The sequence below is a fragment of the Colias eurytheme genome, chromosome 11 (assembly GCF_061535395.1).
Source record: "Colias eurytheme isolate Ceu_HAF_F1 chromosome 11, ilColEury1 Martin Lab GWU primary, whole genome shotgun sequence".
Classification (NCBI taxonomy): Eukaryota; Metazoa; Arthropoda; class Insecta; order Lepidoptera; family Pieridae; genus Colias; species Colias eurytheme.
In genome coordinates, this window is record NC_142990.1 from 8878382 (window position 1) to 8901362 (window position 22981).

General features: G+C 33.2%; 2 protein-coding genes across 2 annotated transcripts in view; one reads left to right on the forward strand and one right to left on the reverse strand.

Moving 5' to 3' along the window:
- LOC149904769 (kelch-like ECH-associated protein 1B) overlaps positions 1–14451 on the reverse strand; it is a 36197-nt gene extending 21746 nt beyond the window's left edge. Inside the window, exons 1-2 of the mRNA XM_090106800.1 lie at positions 14071–14451; positions 2538–2695 (exon numbers count right to left, since the gene is read on the reverse strand). Of these exons, the coding sequence (XP_089962926.1) occupies positions 2538–2690 (153 nt within the window). The 5' untranslated portion in view covers positions 2691–2695; positions 14071–14451. The remainder of the gene's footprint in view (positions 1–2537; positions 2696–14070) is intronic.
- Positions 14452–15369: 918 nt separating this feature from the next.
- Positions 15370–21886, forward strand: RanBP3 (ran-binding protein 3). Its single transcript, XM_090107258.1, has 6 exons — positions 15370–15509; positions 16018–16140; positions 16857–17263; positions 18272–18412; positions 20576–20815; positions 21162–21886. The coding sequence occupies exons 1-6, from the start codon at positions 15491–15493 to the stop codon at positions 21558–21560; spliced, it is 1329 nt and encodes a 442-aa protein (XP_089963384.1). The 5' UTR covers positions 15370–15490; the 3' UTR covers positions 21561–21886.
- The last annotated feature ends 1095 nt before the right edge of the window (positions 21887–22981 follow it).

Here is a 22981-nt window from a genome sequence, read left to right on the forward strand (position 1 = left end):
AAATACTCAATTACTTACCACTCTATTTACTTTACCAATTAACACTTTATTAAATATTTTGATTTTTAAAAAAGTGTTAATTGTTGTTTTGTGTTAATAATTTTAAAGATTTCATACAAACATCTTATTTTTTGGTGTTTTTGTACGGAATCTTTCGTACGCGAGAACCAATCTCGCACTTGACCGGATTTTATTTCTCTTTTTCCACTAGTTATCCTACATTGTATAGTACTTGTTGAGTATTGAATGTCAATGGCATGGAATGTTTCAAAACATTACGTACTTTGAACTATTGAACTGTAAGATAAACAATTGAATTTAGGTCAAATGCTTGCAAAATATAGGAATAAAATTTAGAGATTGGTAGTCAATATTCCTATCTATTAATATATTTTAATTTTAAATCAATAAGATTCCTTGCCGTTTGTTTTCACTTTTTATAGAGATTTACCCTTGATCCTTAACCCTTTCAATAAATCATATTTAAAAAAAGTTAAACATTATGCTTATCTAATCTAATCTAAAATCGTATACCTAATGCATTTATTGACGTTTGTCTTTAATATATAACAATAAAGATAAAGATATTATTATTACGATATTAAAAAGCGTGCTATAGGTGTACTTCTAAACAAAATAATCACCTATAAATCGTATGGCCACAACGCCATATATGTATTATATATGTATAAATAAATCATACATTTTAAAAACGTTATCAGGCGAATATTTTTCTGTCAATAATATGACTAGTCATTTTACGAATTGAATGCGTGCTATGGAACTAGCCGAATTTAAGATAACACGGGGACAGGGGAATCCCTAGTGCTTGAAGCTCAATTCAACGATTTCTTTTTTACACAACGTTAAAAAAAAGTTCACTTTTAATTTTATTACAAGGCCTTGGCTCACCGACGAGATACGAAAATTTAATAAGCGTAGTGCTGTTTTTTTAATTCTCTACAATTTAGTCCCTATGAACATTATGGAGTGTATATTTGAATGGGAATTACATTCGCTGTATTAATTCTAATTTGAAGAAACATTTTGAAACGCTATTTCAGTGTATAACCTTCCAATTTTTTGTCTAATCATATTTAGAAATCAGTAATAGTCATATTTTCAATACCGTAAAATTAAATAGTTTGGAAAATCCAAAAGTGCACGCCTCATAATTTTTTTTTATAATTATTTATTAATTATTATTTTTGTTTATTTAATAACAATTAAACCACATCGAATCAGACCCTGAAAAATGAAAGGGTTCTATTCCTGAGCATACTCAAGCGTAAGAGAAAAAAAAAGACTCGATTAGTAAAGTATTTCGGTCGCTATCGTGTTAACAAGAAAATCCTCCGCACATACAGACACACGGACGTCCAAGACAGAACTTTTTTAAACTGTTTTTTAACTAGTTTAAATAACAAAAATGACATCAAAAATATCATGAATGTTAAAAATAGTGTTTTTTCTTAATATGTGTGTCTATGTATTATCTTACAAGTGCAATGTATGATACATAAAGACATTTTAAGTTTGAAAAATCAGATGTTTTGCGCGAAGTGACAGTAGTACCCACCTCAACGCTTCGCTTATGAGGCGTGCAAAACTGAGTGATAGACTACTAATAGACACGTATTCTTATATTTTTATTCGTAACACAAAACGGGAATCTAATCTGAAATATGTCAATACAGGCGATAAAATAAATTATTGTGTAATACTGTAACTAATCCATCAGCACAATAACATAGATAGAATTTCGCGCTTTACATAATATTTAAAATGGTTTTTGACCTAAAAGTTAAACAATGACTTGCAATATCCAACGATGAACGAAATAGAGTTGTATCTTGAATCATTACGGGCCCTCTGCAAAATGGGCAGCGTTGGCCCAACAAATGATCGTCGACGTTTGCCGCCATCACGGCGATTACGAAGAAAAATGTACAGTGATGAGTGACGGCCATTCATAGACATTTTCGCCCTCTACACAATCGTGATTGCCTCTACTCGCCCTATACGCTGCAGCTGCCCATTATGTAGGTTCCACATTACATGATCGTCATAATTAAGATTGTGACATAACAGTCTGGGTAGTTGACATTGTAATTTATAGATATCATCATGTTTAGCTGTGTCAGTTTATCCTTAATATAAATTATAGCTAGATTTAATATGAATAACTGATTATCTGCTTTCCATGACAATAAACAATGTAGTAAGGGCTACGGAGGGTATATTTAACTATATTATGTACTAGCTGCGCTCCGCGGTTTCACCCGCTGGCTCCGCTTCTGTTGGTCTTAGCGTGATGATATATTAGTACAGTCTCCAATTGAAATAACTTTGGAACAGAGATAGCTTGAGACATGAGGAAGGATTTGAAGGAATTGATATTATCAATTCCTTGTTCTAGTCTCCTATCTATCTCTAGACATACAAATCATACCATAAAACCGCTCCGTCGAGTCGTGAAAGAACACACTTTCACACTTATGATATTAACTAAAGATTAGCAAATATAAAAAGCTCACCTTCATAAAATCTGGTATATAATTCCCCAAACAGAAAGTAGTATCGCCGATGTCCTTACTGCTTCCGTAAGTACTCTCTGTCATCATATCACAGTTAATAGGCGGCATCTCGTCTAATAGATTCCCTTTCTTCCCTATATCGTCAACCTCCATGTCGTCTGCAAGGAAAGCAAATTCAAACATATAATAAATTAATAATGTACTGAAATTAATAACATGCTTCTTTATCGCAATGATAAAAATCATTATCTTGTCTATATATCTTTACTTGAAAAAGATGGGCGGTAATTTTTATTAAGCTATTGCATAGCTTCTATCGCGGGCCTTGAGCGCGGGGACCGAATCCAGAAATATAGTAACGAAAAACCTCACGCTCCCCACTCCGACGGGCACGGAGGTGTGGCTTGAAGGCATAGCATGCAATAGCTTTACTGCGGCAGTCCCCGAGTGCCATGTCTTTTTTTATGAGTGGAATTTTAGATTATTAAATTTATTTAGTTACCTAATTTTAAAACAAACCAATATGGATGTTGTGTATTCTACTATATATTTACTCAACTCCCGTTGAAATGTTTTCGAGTATTTATTTTATCTATACTCAATATTATAAAGCTGAAGAGTTTGTTTGTTTGAACGCGCTAATCTCAGGAACTACTGGTCCGATTTGAAAAATTATTTCGCTGTTAGATAGCCCATTTATCGAGAAAGGCTATGTATCATCACCGCGGGGAACTACTAGTTAAATAATAAGTATGTCAAGGAAAAGTATCTAGTAGGTACCTAGAGTTCTAATTTCTGTCCCAACTTCGATTTATTTTGTAATAATTCGTAGGAAAATTTCTCAGATCCTAAGTTTATTTTAATGAGATTTCCTTGAGATTTCCTATTCGAATTAAGTTATTAAATTATTCAGTATTCACATTTACTGTCTTTAAGGATTGAAATATTATTTAATATTTTAAGTAAAAATAATTAATAATTATAGCTCCATAATTTCTGTCGTCCCACTAATCTCTGAATTTAATTAATATGGATTTGGTTATTAATAATAATAATAATAACCCCCCGACGTATCTCTACGTTGCCGTCGTGGAGGGGCTTGTGTGCCTCAATGAGCACTAGAGCTATGCCAGTAGAGCTACTCATGCTGGAAAGGTCTAGGGGGAGAGGTCAGACTAAAAGAGGTACAACCAATGTTTTTAGCCCGGTCACAAGCTAAAAATATGGTCTTTTCTCACTTCTCCTTTCTCTTCCTTCTTCCTGTTATTTCACCACTCTTCCCATACTCTTTTCTTTCACTTTATTAATTTACTTTCTCTCTTTACTTGTTCCTTCTAATGTCATAATTCACTATTCTACTCTTACCCATACCACTTTAATTATCTCGTTAGATCATATGCGATGCGCCTTAGAAATAGAGTATTACCCCAGGCGGGTACCAAAGCTAACCGCGATGGAGAATCCCGCCCCGAGCCGACGAGCTCGGGCTGCCCCTCGTATTCTGGGGGGGGCACCGTATCGCCAATTGTCTCTTGTCCAACCGCGACAGCCCAATCTGTAGAATCAATATCATGTTCTTCACCTTCGTCATTGTTTTCATCAATACCATCATCACCACTCTCATTGCTCCATTATCAAGAATCAAGCTCATCCAATGTATCACCTTCATCTTCATTACAATCCATTGGGGATGTTGTGCAGGAGGCTACTTCAGCTAAAGTTACTGCACCCGCCCCAGATGGAAGGCGCACACGTAAAACGTGGACCAAAGAAATGAACATTTTCATCATGCGCCACTATTTCATCCTCACAAACTTAGAATCAAACACAAGAACGTACCTGACACCATTACATGCACGTTTTACTGCGGAATACCCTGAAATGAACGTAGGAAAACAAAGAATAGGAGATCAACGTCGTGCTATTGTTCAACGCAACTTCCTTACAAAACAAGAAATTAATAATATCAAGGAAGAAATTAGAATTCTACTACAAAACCCTACACCCGCAGAAGTGAACGCGACTACAGAGCACACCCAACAGGGTAGGATCAGATGGTCAGATAATCTTAACGAAACCATAATGAGAAGTTACTACCGACTCACAAACCTTGAAACCGATTTAACTACTTATAGACCTTTACTTCATCAGGATATAATTACTAAATGCCCTTCAATAGCTCACCTTTCAGTACAAAGAATAGCTGACCAACGCAGATCTATTGTCAATAATCACCTCTTGTCCAATGATAGATTAAATAGAATTAGAGAAGAAGTAAGAAACGAATTAAATACTTCAGCTTTACAATCACAACATATAGATGAAAATATTTCAGTTTCTACAATTCACCCATCACAAATACACAACGAACACCAAACTTTGCAATCAACACAAACCACCACAAACGATGATATCACAAATCCAACGCAAATAACAGACGACCCGCCAAGTTTACCTCTGGAACTCGCACAACAATTAGAGGACATGTATGCAGAAACTTATAATAAATTTAAAGATTCGAACCCAACAACCCGGCCTTATATACCCAAACTAAAATCATCTAAAAAGCTATCATCCATAATTAACCATTTGAATAACGTAACTCTCCCAAACATATTTACACCTGACACTAGCTTCAATGTAATACAAACCTCTATTTATTGTGCGGCATACACTTCAGCTAAATTTAATGGGGCCCGAATTAGAGACATCAGCCTAAATACCACAAAACCACAAGCACCTTGGTGGCAAAGACGATTAGAAGATAGGATAAGCGATCTTAGAGCAAATATTGGGAGGCTAACTGAATATGCTAGAGGTATTAGGTCACCAGCTTTAGAAAAGCATCTGTCTAAGATAAAACAAAAATACAGAATACACACTCAACATGAAACTCAAAACACTGACATAGCACACTTCCTTGACACACTGAAACAAAAATTAAACGCCTTAGCAAACCGATTAAAAAGATATAAACTAACAACTCTTAGAAAAACACAAAATAAACAATTCTGCAATAGTGAAAAACTCTTTTACAGGAAACTCACACAACATCAAAGTCAACAAGAAAATAGCGCAACTGTGCCTACCCCTGAATCCCTTAAAGCATTTTGGTCAAATATCTGGTCTAATCAAATTGAACACCAACACAATCACTGGATAGAAGAAGATAAGGAAAGATTTAAGGATACACCTGAAATGAAATTTGAACAAATTCATTTAGACCTTTTTAAAAATGTAATAGCAAAAACTCATAACTGGAAAGCTACTGGAACCGACAACATACACAATTTTTGGTATAAAAAACTTACATCCACCCATGAATTACTACTCAAACACATTAATACATTCATTAGCTCACCCGGTACCATGCCACAATATATCACACAAGGTATTACATACATGTTACCAAAAGATCCATCAGACACATCGAACCCTGCAAAATATCGCCCGATCACCTGTTTACAAAATATATATAAGATCATCACATCAGCTTTAAGTGAAACAATACATAGACATATACAAGAACATAACATTTTATCAGAGGAACAAAAAGGATGCCGAAAAAACAGTCAGGGATGCAAAGAACAACTTACTATTGACGCTGTAGTATCAAAGCTAGCACTCAAACAAAAACGTAGCATTTACACTATGTATATAGATTATAAAAAGGCTTTTGATTCAATTCCACACTCTTGGCTACTATACATATTAAAACACTACAAAATTAATCCGATAATTATTCATTTTCTAAAAAACATTATGCTTAACTGGTATACAAAATTAAAAATATGCAATTTTGATAAAACTACTGAAACCGATTTCATCCCCATAAGAAGAGGTATTTTCCAAGGAGATGCCTTAAGCCCCTTATGGTTTTGCCTTGCCCTTAACCCGTTATCCCACATGCTTAATAAAAATAACATAGGATTTAAAATAACACACAATACAGAAAACATAACTCTTTCACATCTCATGTATATGGATGATATAAAACTTTTTGCAGGCACGCTAAACGAAATTCATACGCTTGCCGATATTACGCAGATATTTTCAAAAGATGTAGGCATGGAATTCGGAATCGATAAATGCAAAATCCAATCAATCAATAGAGGGGTGATAGAACATAATGTGTACCAATTAGCGAATCATGATACCATAGAAACGGTGGACCCCGCTGAAGGGTACAAATATTTGGGCTACTACCAGTCACAAGAAATTCACCACAAGGACACAAAAAAACTACTTCAAGATAATTTCAGACAACGACTACATAAAATATTACACACTCACCTCAATGCTAAAAATACTATTAAAGCCATCAACACTTTTGCTATCCCCGTTTTAACATACTCGTTTGGGATCATACGCTGGACAAAATCGGAACTTGCTACGCTACAAAGAATAATAAATACTACAATGACAAAACACAGAAAACATCACCCTAGAGCCTGTATCCAAAGATTAACCCTACCTAAAATTGAGGGCGGTAGAGGAATCATAGATATAACAAACCTCCACAATAAACAGATCACACTACTTAGGGCCTTTTTTCATAATCGCTCACACCAATCACGTTTACACCAAGTTATATGTCAGGTAGATACATTCACTCCACTTACACTCTCCGACTTCAACAAACAAATAAACATAATCACCAAACAACAAAAGATAGACTTATGGACCCAAAAATCTCTCCATGGCCGACACCGCCTGGACTTGACCAATCCAATAGTGGACAAGATAGCGTCAAACGCTTGGTTAAAGAGGGGTGAACTGTTTTCCGAAACAGAAGGCTTTATGTTAGCAATTCAGGATCAGATTATAGACACTAAAAATTACAGGAAGTACATTATTCGCGATAGCAGCTCCAGAAGTGACCACTGTCGACACTGCCACAAGCAACCGGAAACGATTCAACATATAACTGGCGCATGTTCATCAATCACTCAAACTGATTATAAACACAGGCACGACCAGGTAGCAGCCATCATTCACCAAACACTCGCCTACAAATACCAACTAATAACGGAAAAAGTACCCTACTACAAATATACACCACAAATAATTTTAGACACCGCAGATTTCAAAATTTACTGGGATAGAACAATACTTACTGACAAAACCATTCACCACAATCGACCAGATATCACACTTCACGACAAGAAAAATAAAACCGTATATTTAATAGATGTAGCAATCCCCAACACGCACAATCTTAACACCACTCATACTAGCAAACTGACAAAATATACAGACCTTACTATAGAACTTAAATCTCAATGGCAGGTAAATACAGTCAAGACAATTCCAATTATAATTTCTAGCACAGGCGTCATACCGAAAACACTCCACGCTAGTCTTAAAATCTTAAATTTACACCCACTCACTTTTATACTTCTACAAAAAGCTGTGATATTAAACACCTGTAGGATTGTTAGGAAGTTCTTGTCAATTGACTAATTATAAGGTAACCATAGTTGTTTGGCCAAAAGCCCGCAACCTTGGTTTAATTCCCCAGTAATGGGCGAGGTATTTATGACCTAAAAAACAAATTTTTATAATAATAATAATATTATTTATTGACAACAAAACACACCACACAGATACAAAAAACAAACATATTTAAAAAAGAAAACAAAAAACCAATAAAACTTAAAAACTAATAAAACTTACAGACTTAAAACATAACAAATAAAATAATATAAAAAACCTTATAACTAAACTTAAAAAATAAAAAATATAACTAAAAACAACAACAAAGAACTGTGTGGTAATGTCCATCATCAAAAGGGACTACTCAGTTATAAGCTGTAGTGCCCCCATAGGAACACTAACAGCACTGATTTTCAGGAGCCCCTAGATCGGTTGCGACGGTTGGAGTTACAGCTTTTTTTTTTAAATAGATAATATATATAACTATATATGATGAAATAGTGATAAGTGTGAGATATGTATACATTTATAAAATATTTGTACTTACTACTTATATAACATAAGAAATATATGTGTTATAAAAATATATATATGTATAGAAAAAATAATAAATTAAGAATAATAAATAACTACAATAAGAAGTATGATATTATATGCGAAGAGAATAGAGATACCCATACACATACAGCGGGACACATCAACGGCACTAAGGCTGGTACAGCGTATTTAATAAATGTTTTTTATATTTAAATCGAATCGAATTAATACTGAATAGCTTTTTGTGTACATATTTTTTTATCTTTTCTATTTGGACGGTTATTTCAATCTTGACTAACCTACCTGTACTATTAACTATTCTGTCAACTGTGGTCTGTGGTACTAGACGTCCGCATAGAAGGAAATGACTCAATCTTAGCCTCTAGTGAATAACGATCAAAGTTACAAAAACCAATTAATATAACCGCAAAATAAGTTCACTTGCACTCATAAATAAATATGTTTCAGAAATAAGTTTTAGTCCGGTGGGATTTCCAATTTACAATAGATACTAGTTAACTTAGGTACTTAATATAAAAATTACAGAATTTACAATCTACATAATACTAATACATATGAAGTTTATGTATCAAACATTCGAGCAATTTATAGAGCAATTGTTTAGATTTTAACCTTTCTTATTTCGAAATTTGTTAGATTGGAAGCCTGAATGGTGGAAAAGAAAATTGGCCCCAGCTAACAACCAAAATATATACGTAATTGAGGTATATAGCAGAATTTTCCCTAAGTTAGTTCCTTTTATTATTACAAAATACATACTTAACCCACGTATTTGTGCATTAGAGCTAGCGCGCACGAGCAACTTTGTCTCCGCAACTATTTTGTCTCTCCGCCCATGGGCTATCGCTTATCGCTCATGGGCTATCGGTATTTCGCTTATCAATTTTCCACAATTCATTAGACTTCCAAAAATAAAAATAATAATCAGTTTGAAAACACGACGTGTATGGTGCTTATATTGATACCATTTATTATCCTATGAAAGAAAAGAACTATAATGCTTTCATAATAATAAAAATAAAACAAGTCATATTGTCTAGCAAAATCTTATCGTCACGAAAATTATTTATCACATGGACAGCCAATTCATTATTTTAATGACGAATTTGGTAATGCCGATAAAACCCTATGACAACATCGAAGAATTGATTTTACCGCATTCGAAACTTTTCTTATCACTACATTACCTACCTAGTACAAAATTGATACAAAACAAAGTCACTTCCTGCTGTCTGTCTATCCCTATGTTTATTTAGACTTTGAAACTGCCCAACGGATTTTGATGCGGTTTTTTTAATAGATATTGGCATATGGACATTCTTGAGGAAGGTATAATTTATTAATTGTTTTAGACAAAGTGGTGTTTTTTTATGGGAAAATTTATATTGGTCTAATCCATGTCTAATCAGTGTGACTAATCTCAAGTGCTTTATACATAACTGTATAACATGCATTTAAGTTCAGTTAAAATAATATTGAATGGGAAGAGAAATCACAAACAGAGCGCACAATTTGCTCAAAATAGGAAATTTGTCCAGTCAGCACTTTAAGATAAATCTTGGTAACTTAAATAAAAATTAACAATGAGGAAATTGTTTTGTAATAAAAATAATATTTTATATATGTATGTACTTATAATTATTTATTTTATATAGTATAATAGGTAAAAAAATTTAGCTTTGTTTATAAATCCTTAAAAGGTTCAGTTAATTTTACAAACTCTACACATACTCTACACATAAATTTCAGACTGCTCGAATTAATTCGCAGGTCAAGTGAATTCAAAAACTGTTTGAATATTTACCCTCAAATGACACAGATCGCGTCATGGTATTCGCGCTGTATATTACAGAAGACTTTTTATATTTGATATGCATCCAGAAATTCAACACTATCTATTTTCACAAAACACTCACTTTTACACTTTTCACTACACACTACACAAACGAACCAAAATATCGATTAAAATATTTATCTTGAATTAATGAAATCTTGGTTTATTCTATGACCAAGAGCGCCACTTAAACAGGAAAAGGTAGTACATAGTAATTAGTGAATAAATAATTTTGTCGATATATTTTACGCGGTTTTCAGCGGACGACGGTGCGTCTTGCGTGCGCGTGTAACCGCGACACACCGCTGTTTGATTTTCGACTAAAATGACTCAGCAAAACAGGATATTTTTCATATCTTTAATGTCATCAAAGACCTGTATATTGTGTACGTAAGGGTGCACTCACACACATCAGTCACCGTCAAGTCACCGATGACTGATCGGTGACGGTTTGTGTACGTATCCACAAACACCAGTCACCGTCATGTTGTCCGTCAGTCACGTCGCCGGTTTGACTGAATCATTGAACACATACATCAGGTTAGTGAGTGATTAGACGTGTGTCACGCTAGAGAACATGTAGCAATTGACGGTAGCACGACGCTGACTGAACTGAGACGTGACGGCACCGGGTGAGTGGGGATAAAAGTATGATACATGTATGGAAAGATTATTTGACGTGCCTGACCGGTGACGTCACTGATAGATTTCGTGCCGGCGACTGTCGTGTGGGAACAGAGTCATACTAGAACTATTGATACATATTTTTTTTTAATCCTGTCCGGTGACGTGCCGTGACGGTGACTGATGTGTGTGAGTGCACCCTAAGAATGACTTAATAAAAAAAATATTATTATCATTTCTCTACGTAGAATTGTTTTTGTTATGAATATAATCTTATTGCTCCGCCAACCCGTAAGACTAAATTTATAATTGATTTATATCAATAGAACCTAATTGAATGAATTAAAATTTAACAAACATGACACAATATAAGTTAGTTCTAAGTTAATTATATATTTTGTAAAATAGGTTAAATTCAAGGAAGCGTTTTAACTTTGATGTTTTAGTTATATTATTAGATAATATTTTTAATAAAGTTTATTCATGCAGTTTGGATAAAAACTGTATTGTGTTAATCAATCAACGACCCTCCAATTGTAATTCAAAATCAGAAACAGATTATAAATACAACATAATATAAAATTTTCTGGACCACCTACATATAATTTTAAAGATAGGCAAAACATGTGATTATATTTTAATATACTTACACAATAATATAAGTAGTTTTCTAAGATTTTATAAATAATAATGAAATGGGTATAAATAAGTAATCAATGCCCATCAATTATCAAATTGCTGATATCATGTATATTTAGCAAATATATTTGCTAAGAATATTTAAGAAAACTTTTCCATTCAATATTTGCACATATTACTTTTAGGTATGTACAGGTAAATTAGCTTGGAGAAATTTTTGCGTTTGTAGTAGTGTATGGTCAGCAAATAAAATAAAACAACATTTTATTTTTAGTTTTTATTTTATACAGGGTTACTTGTAAAACACCAGCAACCTCGCAGGACAAGATAGCTAACATCATAAATAACAACATTTGTTCTACGACTTTTGGCATAACGCAATAAATTATTTTTAAATGATTTTTTAAACTTTTATTGTACTCTCCTTACATTTGTAAGTCTATGTTCTATTAATTATCGGATGGACGACGCGACGCCCCCTTCCCCCTCTCGTTCGCTTTTTGTTTACGTAATTTTTGGGAGGCGTAGAGTTTATAATATTCAGACGGAAAATTAAATGAATATTTATTTTTGTATGAAAATAAAATCTAACAAATTATCAAAAGTCGAAATGTTGTTACTTATGATGTTAGCTATCTTCATATCTTGTCCTGCGAGGTTGCCGGTGTTTTACAAGTAACCCTGTATATATAAGGGATTTTAAATTAAACTATATGTGTTTCTCCTCTGAAAAAGATGAGACTTTATTTTAATATTTGCACATTTAACATACATATAACTTTTACATTAACAATGTTACTAAAATGAAAAATTTACTAACCTGAAAAAGAAACGACATTTAAAGTTTAATTCTTTAGTTTGAGAAGTCAAAGGCTTGCCTCGACCATGTTTTAACACTGGAGCCATATTGAATTAACAATATAAAGTTACAACACTTACACACAAATTAAACACTAGTTATGGCCCTGCCTTCATACAAAACTGCTGAATACGCCGTTCGCACGGGAATAGAATGTGGATGCGATTTCCCTTATAGCATCCAAGCTTACGTCTTTATAATTATTAAACTGTATAAATTCATTCTTTAACTCCGGTCTGCATCGTGCAGACATGGGTGTAAAAGTCTCATTTTAGCTATTAAATGTAGTTTTTAAGTACATCTGAGTTTTCATTTGGGGCCTCCGGCTGCGGGACATGTAATTCACTTCAACAAATATTATAACAATAATAACAAATAATAACAACAATCAACAAATACAAAATTTATCAATTAAACTACGTACATAATAATTATAATTTTTGAATGAAATGTGCTTTATGTTCTAACGCTACCAAACGACTGCACGTGGCACCTGCGGACAGCGTAAACTGGTTTATTCTGGTTTTGTGCGTGTTTCCACTTTCCACTATCAAGTGACGATTTATTTATTTGTTTTGTTTCGTAATTATTATGGTCAAATATTAATTATGAAACAAATTATTATGGACACGATATTTTATTGTTTCACGGTAGTCGCCTTGTCGTTTGCTCAAGGACGTAAAATTGAATGATATATTTTTTTTTATAAAGTCAAAACCATTTTCTTTCAAATAAAAACTTGTTTTTATTGAAAACAAAAGTGTTGCTAGGAATAAGTATAAAGTTAAATAGTAATGTTAGGATATCGAAACATTTTTGTATAGGCCAGAACGATATAGTGGAAACGCGCTCTAAGATCTGAGTAATATACACACCACTACATATGCAAAAATTTCTCCAAGCTAATTTACCTGTACATATACATCTAAAAGTATTTATTCTTTCAATAAATCAGTGACATCTTATCATTGTGAAACAAGTTTCAAAATTCATGGAAAAATTCTTGGATCAAAATTGTTCAAGAATTTTCAATGCCATAATCAATAGTGGTGCAATATTTGTTTTGTAAAAACTTGTGCCTATTGACTTTCTCTAATAAACTATTGAAATGATTAACTCCAGCTTTTGATAGAAAAACCATGCATAGATGATAATAATATTAATTAATTGGTTGTGATTTACAAATGAAAAGATTCAGATAAGAAAAGTAATACATTCTGTTTGATATATATCAAATAGCAGTTTGATACATTAAAATAGAATTTATCTGTTTTTGCTAATCTTATCTCTCTTTTTTCTCCATTATTTAATAAAATTTTCACTTTCTTTTTAGTTTTATATGCTCTGTAATCTTATATAGATTACAGAGTACATAATATATCCTTAATATACTGTTGAATGATTTAGTTTGAACCATATATATAATTTATGCAATCATATGATAAGTAATGCAAGAATTATATGTGTATGTCACTTATGTTTCTGTCACTTAAATTTTTCTTTCCATGTCTGAGAGATTAGAACAATAATTATGATTATGTGAAAAAAAATAAGTGATAAGAACATTGAGTTTAGGTACATACCTGCTGTTATGTTGGCCGAAGTTTTAGAAAGAGCTTTCCACTATATTTTTTTATTAATATTTTAACAAAAAGTCACTTATATTAGCACTTGATTCAGTTGAACTTTTACATATTTTTTCATGTATCACTTATAACCTGTAATATCTTCCGCACACGAGATTTAAAACAGAAGTTAGACGATCGCAGTTTTTTATTTACTTCCTGGATAAATGGTAAACAGAAGAAGTGCAAAAATTTTATAGATTAAATAAAATCAACTTGTGATAATTGAACCATATATTGGCTACATCAAGATATAAATAAGAAATTGATACATTATTTAACTTTTTATTTAAATTTTAACAAAATCAAAATGCGAGACGATGAATGAAATTGATAGAATTGACGACGAATATGATTGACATTGACATTGACATATAGAGTGGAATATTTTTACATAATTCACAGTGACACACAGTTGATAAAGATTATAAAATTAAAGCAATGTACATTTACAATTCCCTTTTGACTTGGAATACTCGATAAATTAATTAAACCTTGATTTAAACTAATGGAATACCCAAACCAAACCCAATTCTGATGATTTTTTGCTTGTAAATTTAGCTAATATTAAAAATGCGGAAGTAACTCTGTCCGTCTGTTTGTCTCTCTCTTGTTCATTCACGATTTAACAAATAAACAGAAATTTGAGTGGAAATTGGTAGGTTGGATTGGTAGGTGGTGTATTACTTGTGGGTGTACTATGTATGACTATCTTGAATCTTCTAACTTTTAGCTAAGTTTTCATTTGACTACGCAGGCAAAACCACGGGCTGAACGGTAGTGCTATAGGTATATTTTACCCTCTTTTACAAAAAATATCCAATTCGAATTGATAGCTCATTTTTTTAAGTTATAAACATATTATATTCCGGTTTATTATAGAAAGGAATCTAAAATGTCGGTGCTTACTGCTTACCATGTTGTCTCACTTGCACACTATTGCAATATATTATATATCTCTCTCTACACCTACAAACGAAAAAACAAGCCGCTTGAAAAGATTCCTATCTATCTACTATTTGCAATTTTGAATTTTACAACACGCCAAGAACTTACAAGTTAGAAGTTTTTTTTCTACACTTACTTTCACCCTCCTCTCTAAACCACAGCTCTAAACGGTTTATTTGATTTTGCCACACTCGAATCAGATAATTATATTTTATAAACGTTATTGCTTCAGTAAGATTATTAATTTGTTTGCATTAACAGTAACTGATACGACGACAAGTTGAATCTCTGATTCGAATGTTAAAAACACGTTGAAAAAGATATTATTATTATCCTAGTGAGAGTACCGATATTAATCGGTTTTTTTAAGTTAATTTTAAGTTGATAACGTCACTAGTCCGTGCAAGATTGCTGTTTGCGTCGTGCGACAATGGCAGATGCTAAGCAAGGTATAGTAAAAATCTTTATATTTTATTCAGTAGAAGGTGAACACTTGAACACTTTTTATATATACTGTTTAATAAAATAACTTGCTTATTTAAAGAATTGAATAAAAGGGTTACTTAAAATGTTTCCAAGTATGATTTATAACCACATTTAAGTTGACAATGCATTACCTTCGCTTTTTTTTGGAACTTTACTCATAAATTCGATTTCTGTTTAGTCCTATATTGTTAAAATATCTCATATTTTAAGTGAATGTTTGAATTACAATATCAAAATGTTCTCGTATGCTCCTGGAAATAGTTATTTCCACTTTGAAAGTAATCTAAACAAGCATTTCAATACCTAAAATGATAATGACATATCATCGAATAATGTAATTTAACGCGTTTATTATTGCATTTAAATTCAAACATGTCTTATCTTTAATTATATTAAATATCTGGGTGTATACAGTTACACCAATTGATATGTAGTCTGAATGAATAAAATTTGTCACTAAACTTATTACAGGAAAACCCTCTGAGGATATTTACAATGGCACTCAGTCCCGAATTGTCCTGGCAAAACCTAAATTGGGAGGTTTTGGTGCATCCGGATTTGCTGCTAGTTCTAACAAGGGAAATAATCCTTTTGGTGAGTAAAATTAAAGTTATTAAGTCCTACCATTACTTGACCTTTCTATTGAGATGGTATAGCTCTAGATGAATTATATATTATAGATAATGAAATATTAATGAACAGATACACAAATGTGGGCTCATAATAAAACATGTAAAAGGAATGCCTCTTGTATGTGCAAATAGATATTTTTAAAAAGCAATATAAATCAAACATGAGAAGACCAATTTAATCTTGTGTTTCATATTTCAAAGCATAAACTATAGCAAATTAATGGTGAGTATTGAATATATTTCTGTGGTTACCGGTTATATTGTTTGAATTTACAGTATAAAGATCATAACAAAAATATTGGTAAAATCCACCCTTTCAATGTTTATTATTTTGCATGTTTTTGAAAATAAGTTGAAGAAAAAAAAACAAAACATTTGTTGATCAATATTTTGAACTAAATGAAAATTTAATAGCTCATTTCTAAATCAAGAATGAATCAAGTATATTATTTTATTTTTAAATCAATAAAATAAGGAAAAATTATGCCATCCTTCTTTATTTATGTTTGTTATATCTGACATCCTTTCACAATAATTAGTCAACTTATTTTATTATAGGGGAAAAACAAAAAACAACACAACCAATCAAGCAACATATGATATGAACTTGGCATTGTTTATACTTGTCTTAAATTGTATATAATGCATTCAATTTGAACAATACTATCTTCATTCCAGGATCACTCTTACGCCCGTCGCAATTGAAACCTGCCAGTAACCCATTTAGTAAAGTAACCACAGATGATCTCAGCCCCGAAAAGAAAAAAGAGAAAGAAAATGAAGCCGACAGTACTAACGAAACTAGGTTACAAGAAACAGAGGAAGGTGTTGAGACGCCTAAGTTTGTTCCACTTGGATCTGCTAATGTTACACCTAGGACCAACACATCGGTGCCCGCACCAGTGGGCGCTGCAACGAGCACATCCTCAACCGGATTCGTCTTTGGACAGAACTTAAGTGAACGGGTGGTGATGAAAGAATCTGTGAATAATGGAGATGCGAATCCCGCAGAACACAGTTCTTCAAATGGCACAACAGATTTATTGTTCACAACTGCGGCAGCCACAGTTCTGGAAATTCATCAGGTTAGTTTATAATAATGTTATTTATAATTTAATATATCCCATGATTATTTGAACTTTTGTTATGTTTTGCTACTTCAATGAAACATTCAGAACATTTTTATTGGTAAAAAATTGAGAAATTCATGGGCATATTTAAAACTGTCAAAACAGACCTTTTATTTTGGGATAAGAATGAAAGATAGCGGGATGAACTGGACCAATTTAATAGAGACTGGTCTACAATAGCACAAGATCGTGATTCATGGAAGCACTTTGGGGAGGCCTTTGCTCAGCATATTGGGACACAACAGGCTAATACAATACAAGTATACATTAAATAATTCTTAACACTTATAATCCTTACTTAAGCTGAAACAAACAAAGCAAAAATCATTCAAATCCAATCAGTTGTTCTTGAGTAATAACTATTGTAACAAACACATTTCCTTTTATATTAATAAATAGATATATTTTTGGTAATCTGATTTGTTATAATGTAGCAGTTAGCGCTTACTTTATTACCCACTAGCTGCGCTTCGCGGTTTCACCCGCATGGCTCCGTTCCTGTTGGTCTTAGTGTAATGATATATAGCCTATAGCCTTCCTCGATAAATGGGCTATCTAACATTGAAAAAATTTTTCAAACCGGACCACTAGTTATTGAGATAAGTGCGTTCAAACCATAGAGATCTAGAGAGATGCCAATCGCTTGCGCTGAGTACGAAACCGTGTCTCATTACAAATTTACACACACAACTGCAGTAAACAAAATCAAAACAATACTTCGCGTTGTGTGCGTGTCATCACACAAAAATATGAGAGCGACTATTCGTTCGCACACTAGATTGTAAGTGACGTACACGGTATACAGCACCACTACAGCTTGTTCTTTTTTTGGGCATATTGCTGCGACACCGGCCCCGCCCCCTAACCATATCTCCCTTTAGTTTCTGTGATCTGTGGTTCAAACAAACAAACTCGCTTTATAATATTAGTATAGAATATAGATTAAACACATTTTCCCCACAGGACGAACCTGGCCCAAGCGAATCTCGAACAGAGAGCCTAGCGGCGGCGGCGGCAGAGTACGAGCGATCGCACGCGCGACCGCCGCCGCCCACCTCCAACTGCACTATGACCGGTGAAGAGGACGAAATTAATGTATTACAGGTATTTAAACAATAAATTTATTTTAACAATTCATTTTCAACTAATTTAAACAAAAAAAAAAAAAGACAGGTTGCACTCCGGGAGTGCCGGCAGAAGTGAAAACTTGATTATTAACGTTCAGCATGTTTATTATTTTGGAATGGTATCCGTCTTACACATGGAATATAAGGGCAAAAAAAAAAAACATCCGTCTTACGCTTTTTCGATCAGGCCACGTGTCCTGACGCGAGTTTAAGATTTTATACCCAACGCCGCTAAAGAAGTTTTCACTTCAAAAAATACGGGTTGCACTCCGGGAGTGTCTGCAGAAGTGAAAACTTGATCATTAACATTGAGTATGTTTGATATTTTGGAATGGTATCCGTCTTACGCTTTTTCGATCAGGTCACGTGTCCTGACGCGAGTTTAAGAGTTTATACCCATTACAGAAAAAGTGCTCAACGCCGCTAAAGAAGTTTTCATTAAAAAAAAATGTATTGCAGGTACTACAAGATTGTTTAACTTACGTCTTGAGACTTTTATTTATGATGGCTGTACTACTACTATGCAATTGGATGTATTAAAGTGATTGTAAAATTGTTAGAACTTCTTTGTCACACTAAATTGTGATATAGTTGATATTTTTAAATACCTAAAATTTATCCTGACTCATATTATAGCCTATAATTGATTTTGTTGTATCAAAGATAAATATGTCGCCTATTGTGCAATTTATGTATATTTTACTTAATGTTATTTTTTGTTTTGGTGTGTACAATTATAATGATTTCATTCATTATATTACATACATTCATTTCATATTTAAAAACTTTAAGTGTTGTGATAATGTTAAATTTCAATGGCCATTGCCATTTATGAAAAAATTGTAGCTTGAAGTCTTTGTAATATAGGTCGTAAATAGTATAAGGCAACTTCACCTCGTTATTCGCAAATCATGCGCACGCTTCCGTTGACGATTGTAAGACGAATACTCGCATCTTTCGTAGAAATAATAAAAAGTTTGTCCGCGGAGCGGCAACGTCGCAAGCGCGTCAGCCGCTCGTCTTGCGTTCGTTGTGCGGTCGTCATGCGTTTAAGCTTAATAAAATATTTTATCTATTACAAATTTAATATCCCATTTCAACGCAGTGACATATATTTTTAAATGATAATGTCACTTAATTAAATGGGAATATAAATGCATTACAAAAACACACGCATGTTTATTATAAATATGTGTGCACCTATGTTTTGCTACAAGTTGAAAAGTATACATAATATTATGAAGTTAGTTTATATGAAGTACCTTTTATTTTATTTATACCTTTGATGTAACTCATAGTTATCATTTTACTGCAAACCAAATAAGACTATCAAGATGCAATTTTTTCAGCAATACTCTGGAAACGTAAGGTGTGCAAAATATTAAATAAAAAATATGTGCTCTGTTAATTATTTTTTTGTTATTGTTAACCAATTTAACGCCAAATTGTAAAAATAAATATTTTTAACAAAAACATTTTGCTTTTTTGCTTTAAATTTTGAGATATATTAAAAGAACCCAGTCAAAAGTTCAGAGGTAAGAGCACAAAAAATGAAAATGAGAATATATTTATGGGCTGCTGAAAATAAGATTTTATAAAAGGCCGTTACTGAATAAACTTGTTGTTCTCATTGAGATAATATTACTACATATGGAGGAGACACCACTAACAAAATCTGTGCGCCATTTTTTTGCACTAAGTTTTAAAAATTATTATCTAGTTAGGTACTTGCCGATGAAAAGTTATGTTAGTCACTTTTCCGTATTATTTTTATTATTTGTGCAATATCGTAACACACACGAAGGCATATTTGATGCGTTTCACTTTAAAACGAATAAAAAAATTGGTTGTTTGTAAAGTAGGTTTACGATCGAGATGTTTACGTGATAAGGTCTTATTGGTGGCAGCGCTCGAGATGAGACGGGAGATCGGTCCGTCTCTCTCTCGTTATACCTGCGATCGCGCTCGTGAGGTTTTGGTGTGACACAAGTTTCTGAACATGTCGGCCGACTAAAACGATTTTAAAAACGTTATCACGTTAAAAATGAGTGTGCAGTTAGCCATATGGCTTATGTTGAGCGGAACATAAGTGATGTAGGCGGTGTCGTCTCCATATGTATATCTCAATGGTTGCTTGCAGATATCGTGCCGGCTGTTCGCGTGGGAGAGCGGCAGCTGGCGGGAGCGCGGGCGCGGCGTGCTGCGGCTCAACGACGCGGCGTGCGGCGGCGCGCGGCTCGTGGCGCGCGTGGCCGGCTCGCTGCGCGTCGCGCTCAACACCAAGCTGTGGCCCGACATGGTGGTCGAGCGGGCCGGCGCCAAGTCGCTGCGCATCACTGCCGCCGACGCGCAGCTGCAGATCAAGCTGTTCCTCATCATGGTGAGTGACGTCAGCAAGTCACTGCGCGGGGCTTCTACAACTGCATGGACACTATTCTTAATCCACCAGGCTGGCCAATGGACATTTCATTCTTTGTGAAAGAAAAACCATTTCTTAATTTTGCTATTGTGTCCACAGAAAATATTTTATATCATTTTTTTCGCATATGCTAAGAGACAATAAATAAATCGACAAACAATGTGATGACATAATACATTTGGTAAAATAAATATATGCTTTAACTATTTTAATAATTTTCTTATTTATAGTTAATACCCTGTTTTCTTAATGTACCCGAAAAACAAAATTACTAATAAATTAATAATTATTTGTCATTTCATTCCAGGGAGCACCCGGTGATATAGCACAATTACATAGAGCCCTGCTAGCCCGCATCGCGCGGAGTAAACGAATATCAAATAGCAAAGACGACAAAAACCAAAGGCACGACGAAATCGATGTTGATGAAGGCAAATCTGTTGATGATGATGATTACATTCAAGATGATGGACACGATGATGGAAACGATGATGGTCACGACGACGACAGTGATGAAGATGCCGCAAATAAAATAAACCAAGATAAACCAGACGGCAGACTCGAAGCAGACTCTAAAGATAAGACTGAAAACGAAGAAGCCACTGAAAGTGTTGAAGAAAAAGAATCAAAAGCACTAAAACGAAAAGAACCAGTCGAAGACGAAACGTCTCCAAAAAGACAATGCCAAGATGTGTCGATACAGTGATTTTATGTCTTAGTGTATGTGATGCCAACGAGAAAAGTGACAGAATGAGTTCAAAAATTTATGAAGTATTAGGGTATATACTATCAACGGTTAGCGGAATGATTTCTGTAATATTAGGAAAGATATTTAACATTATAAATCTAACTGAGAAAGTGTAATTTTTTTGAAATATAACATTTACTGAAAGTAAAATTGTAATTTTTATTAACACATTCCAAAATTTTGCTGTGTAAATTATTGTGTCCGAGCTGAACACCAAATACTTGTGTACATAATTTTCTCAATAATGATTGAATAAACCTAAATGATTAAAGTCTAGATTTATATCTTTTTATTTTATTTCTACTAAATCTCTTACAATCTAACACTAGTGTTTTCTACTTACTTATAAGTTATAAGTTAATGGAACAACAACTTTAGTCTGTCATTGGCACATAAACAAAAACGCCAGTAGAATGAATAATAAAATAATAAAATAAAATTTTAATGTTAATTTTGAAGGAGAGAGAGAAAATCACTCTTTACTCACCGCAATACTATATTATAAATATGTATTTACATTAAAAAACGGAAATTTTTTCCTAAATTTTGCCGGCTTCGGTCTCATAACAAAATATACCTAAAACAGCTAGGCTCATAACCACGCCTATTGCACGCCTCATAAGCGAAGCGTTGAGGTGGGTACTACTGTCACTTCGCGCAAAACATCTGATTTTTCAAACTTAAAATGTATTTATGTATCATACATTGCACTTGTAAGATAATACATACACACACATATTAAGAAAAAACACTATTTTTAACGTTCATGATATTTTTGATGTCATTTTTGTTATTTAAACTAGTTAAAAAACAGTTTAAAAAAGTTCTGTCTTGGACGTCCGTGTGTCTGTATGTGCGGATCCTTTTTCTTGTTAACACGATAGCGACCGAAATACTTTACTAATCGAGTCTTTTTTTTTCTCTTACGCTTGAGTATGCTCAGGAATAGAACCCTTTCATTTTTCAGGGTCTGATTCGATGTGGTTTAATTGTTATTAAATAAACAAAAATAATAATTAATAAATATTTATTAAAAAAAAAATTATGAGGCGTGCACTTTTGGATTTTCCAAATTATTTTTTTTTTGCAGCCAAGGGCCTATATAATATACTTAGAGATCAAAAGAGGTAATTCTTTACTTAGAGATTTTCTCTGGTTGATAATGTAAATAAACAATTCATTTAAATATTCATATTTTCTTTTTATTGTTTCTTATTATTTAATGATTGTATTACAATAAAGTGAAATAAATAAATCACTGGATGTTGCAAAAACGTGCTAATACAACTGTTTTACATATTTAATTATAATATGTACTTATAGAATTTTCAAAGCAATTATTTCCGTACAATTCCGTCTGGTAAAATGCCAGGTTTGAT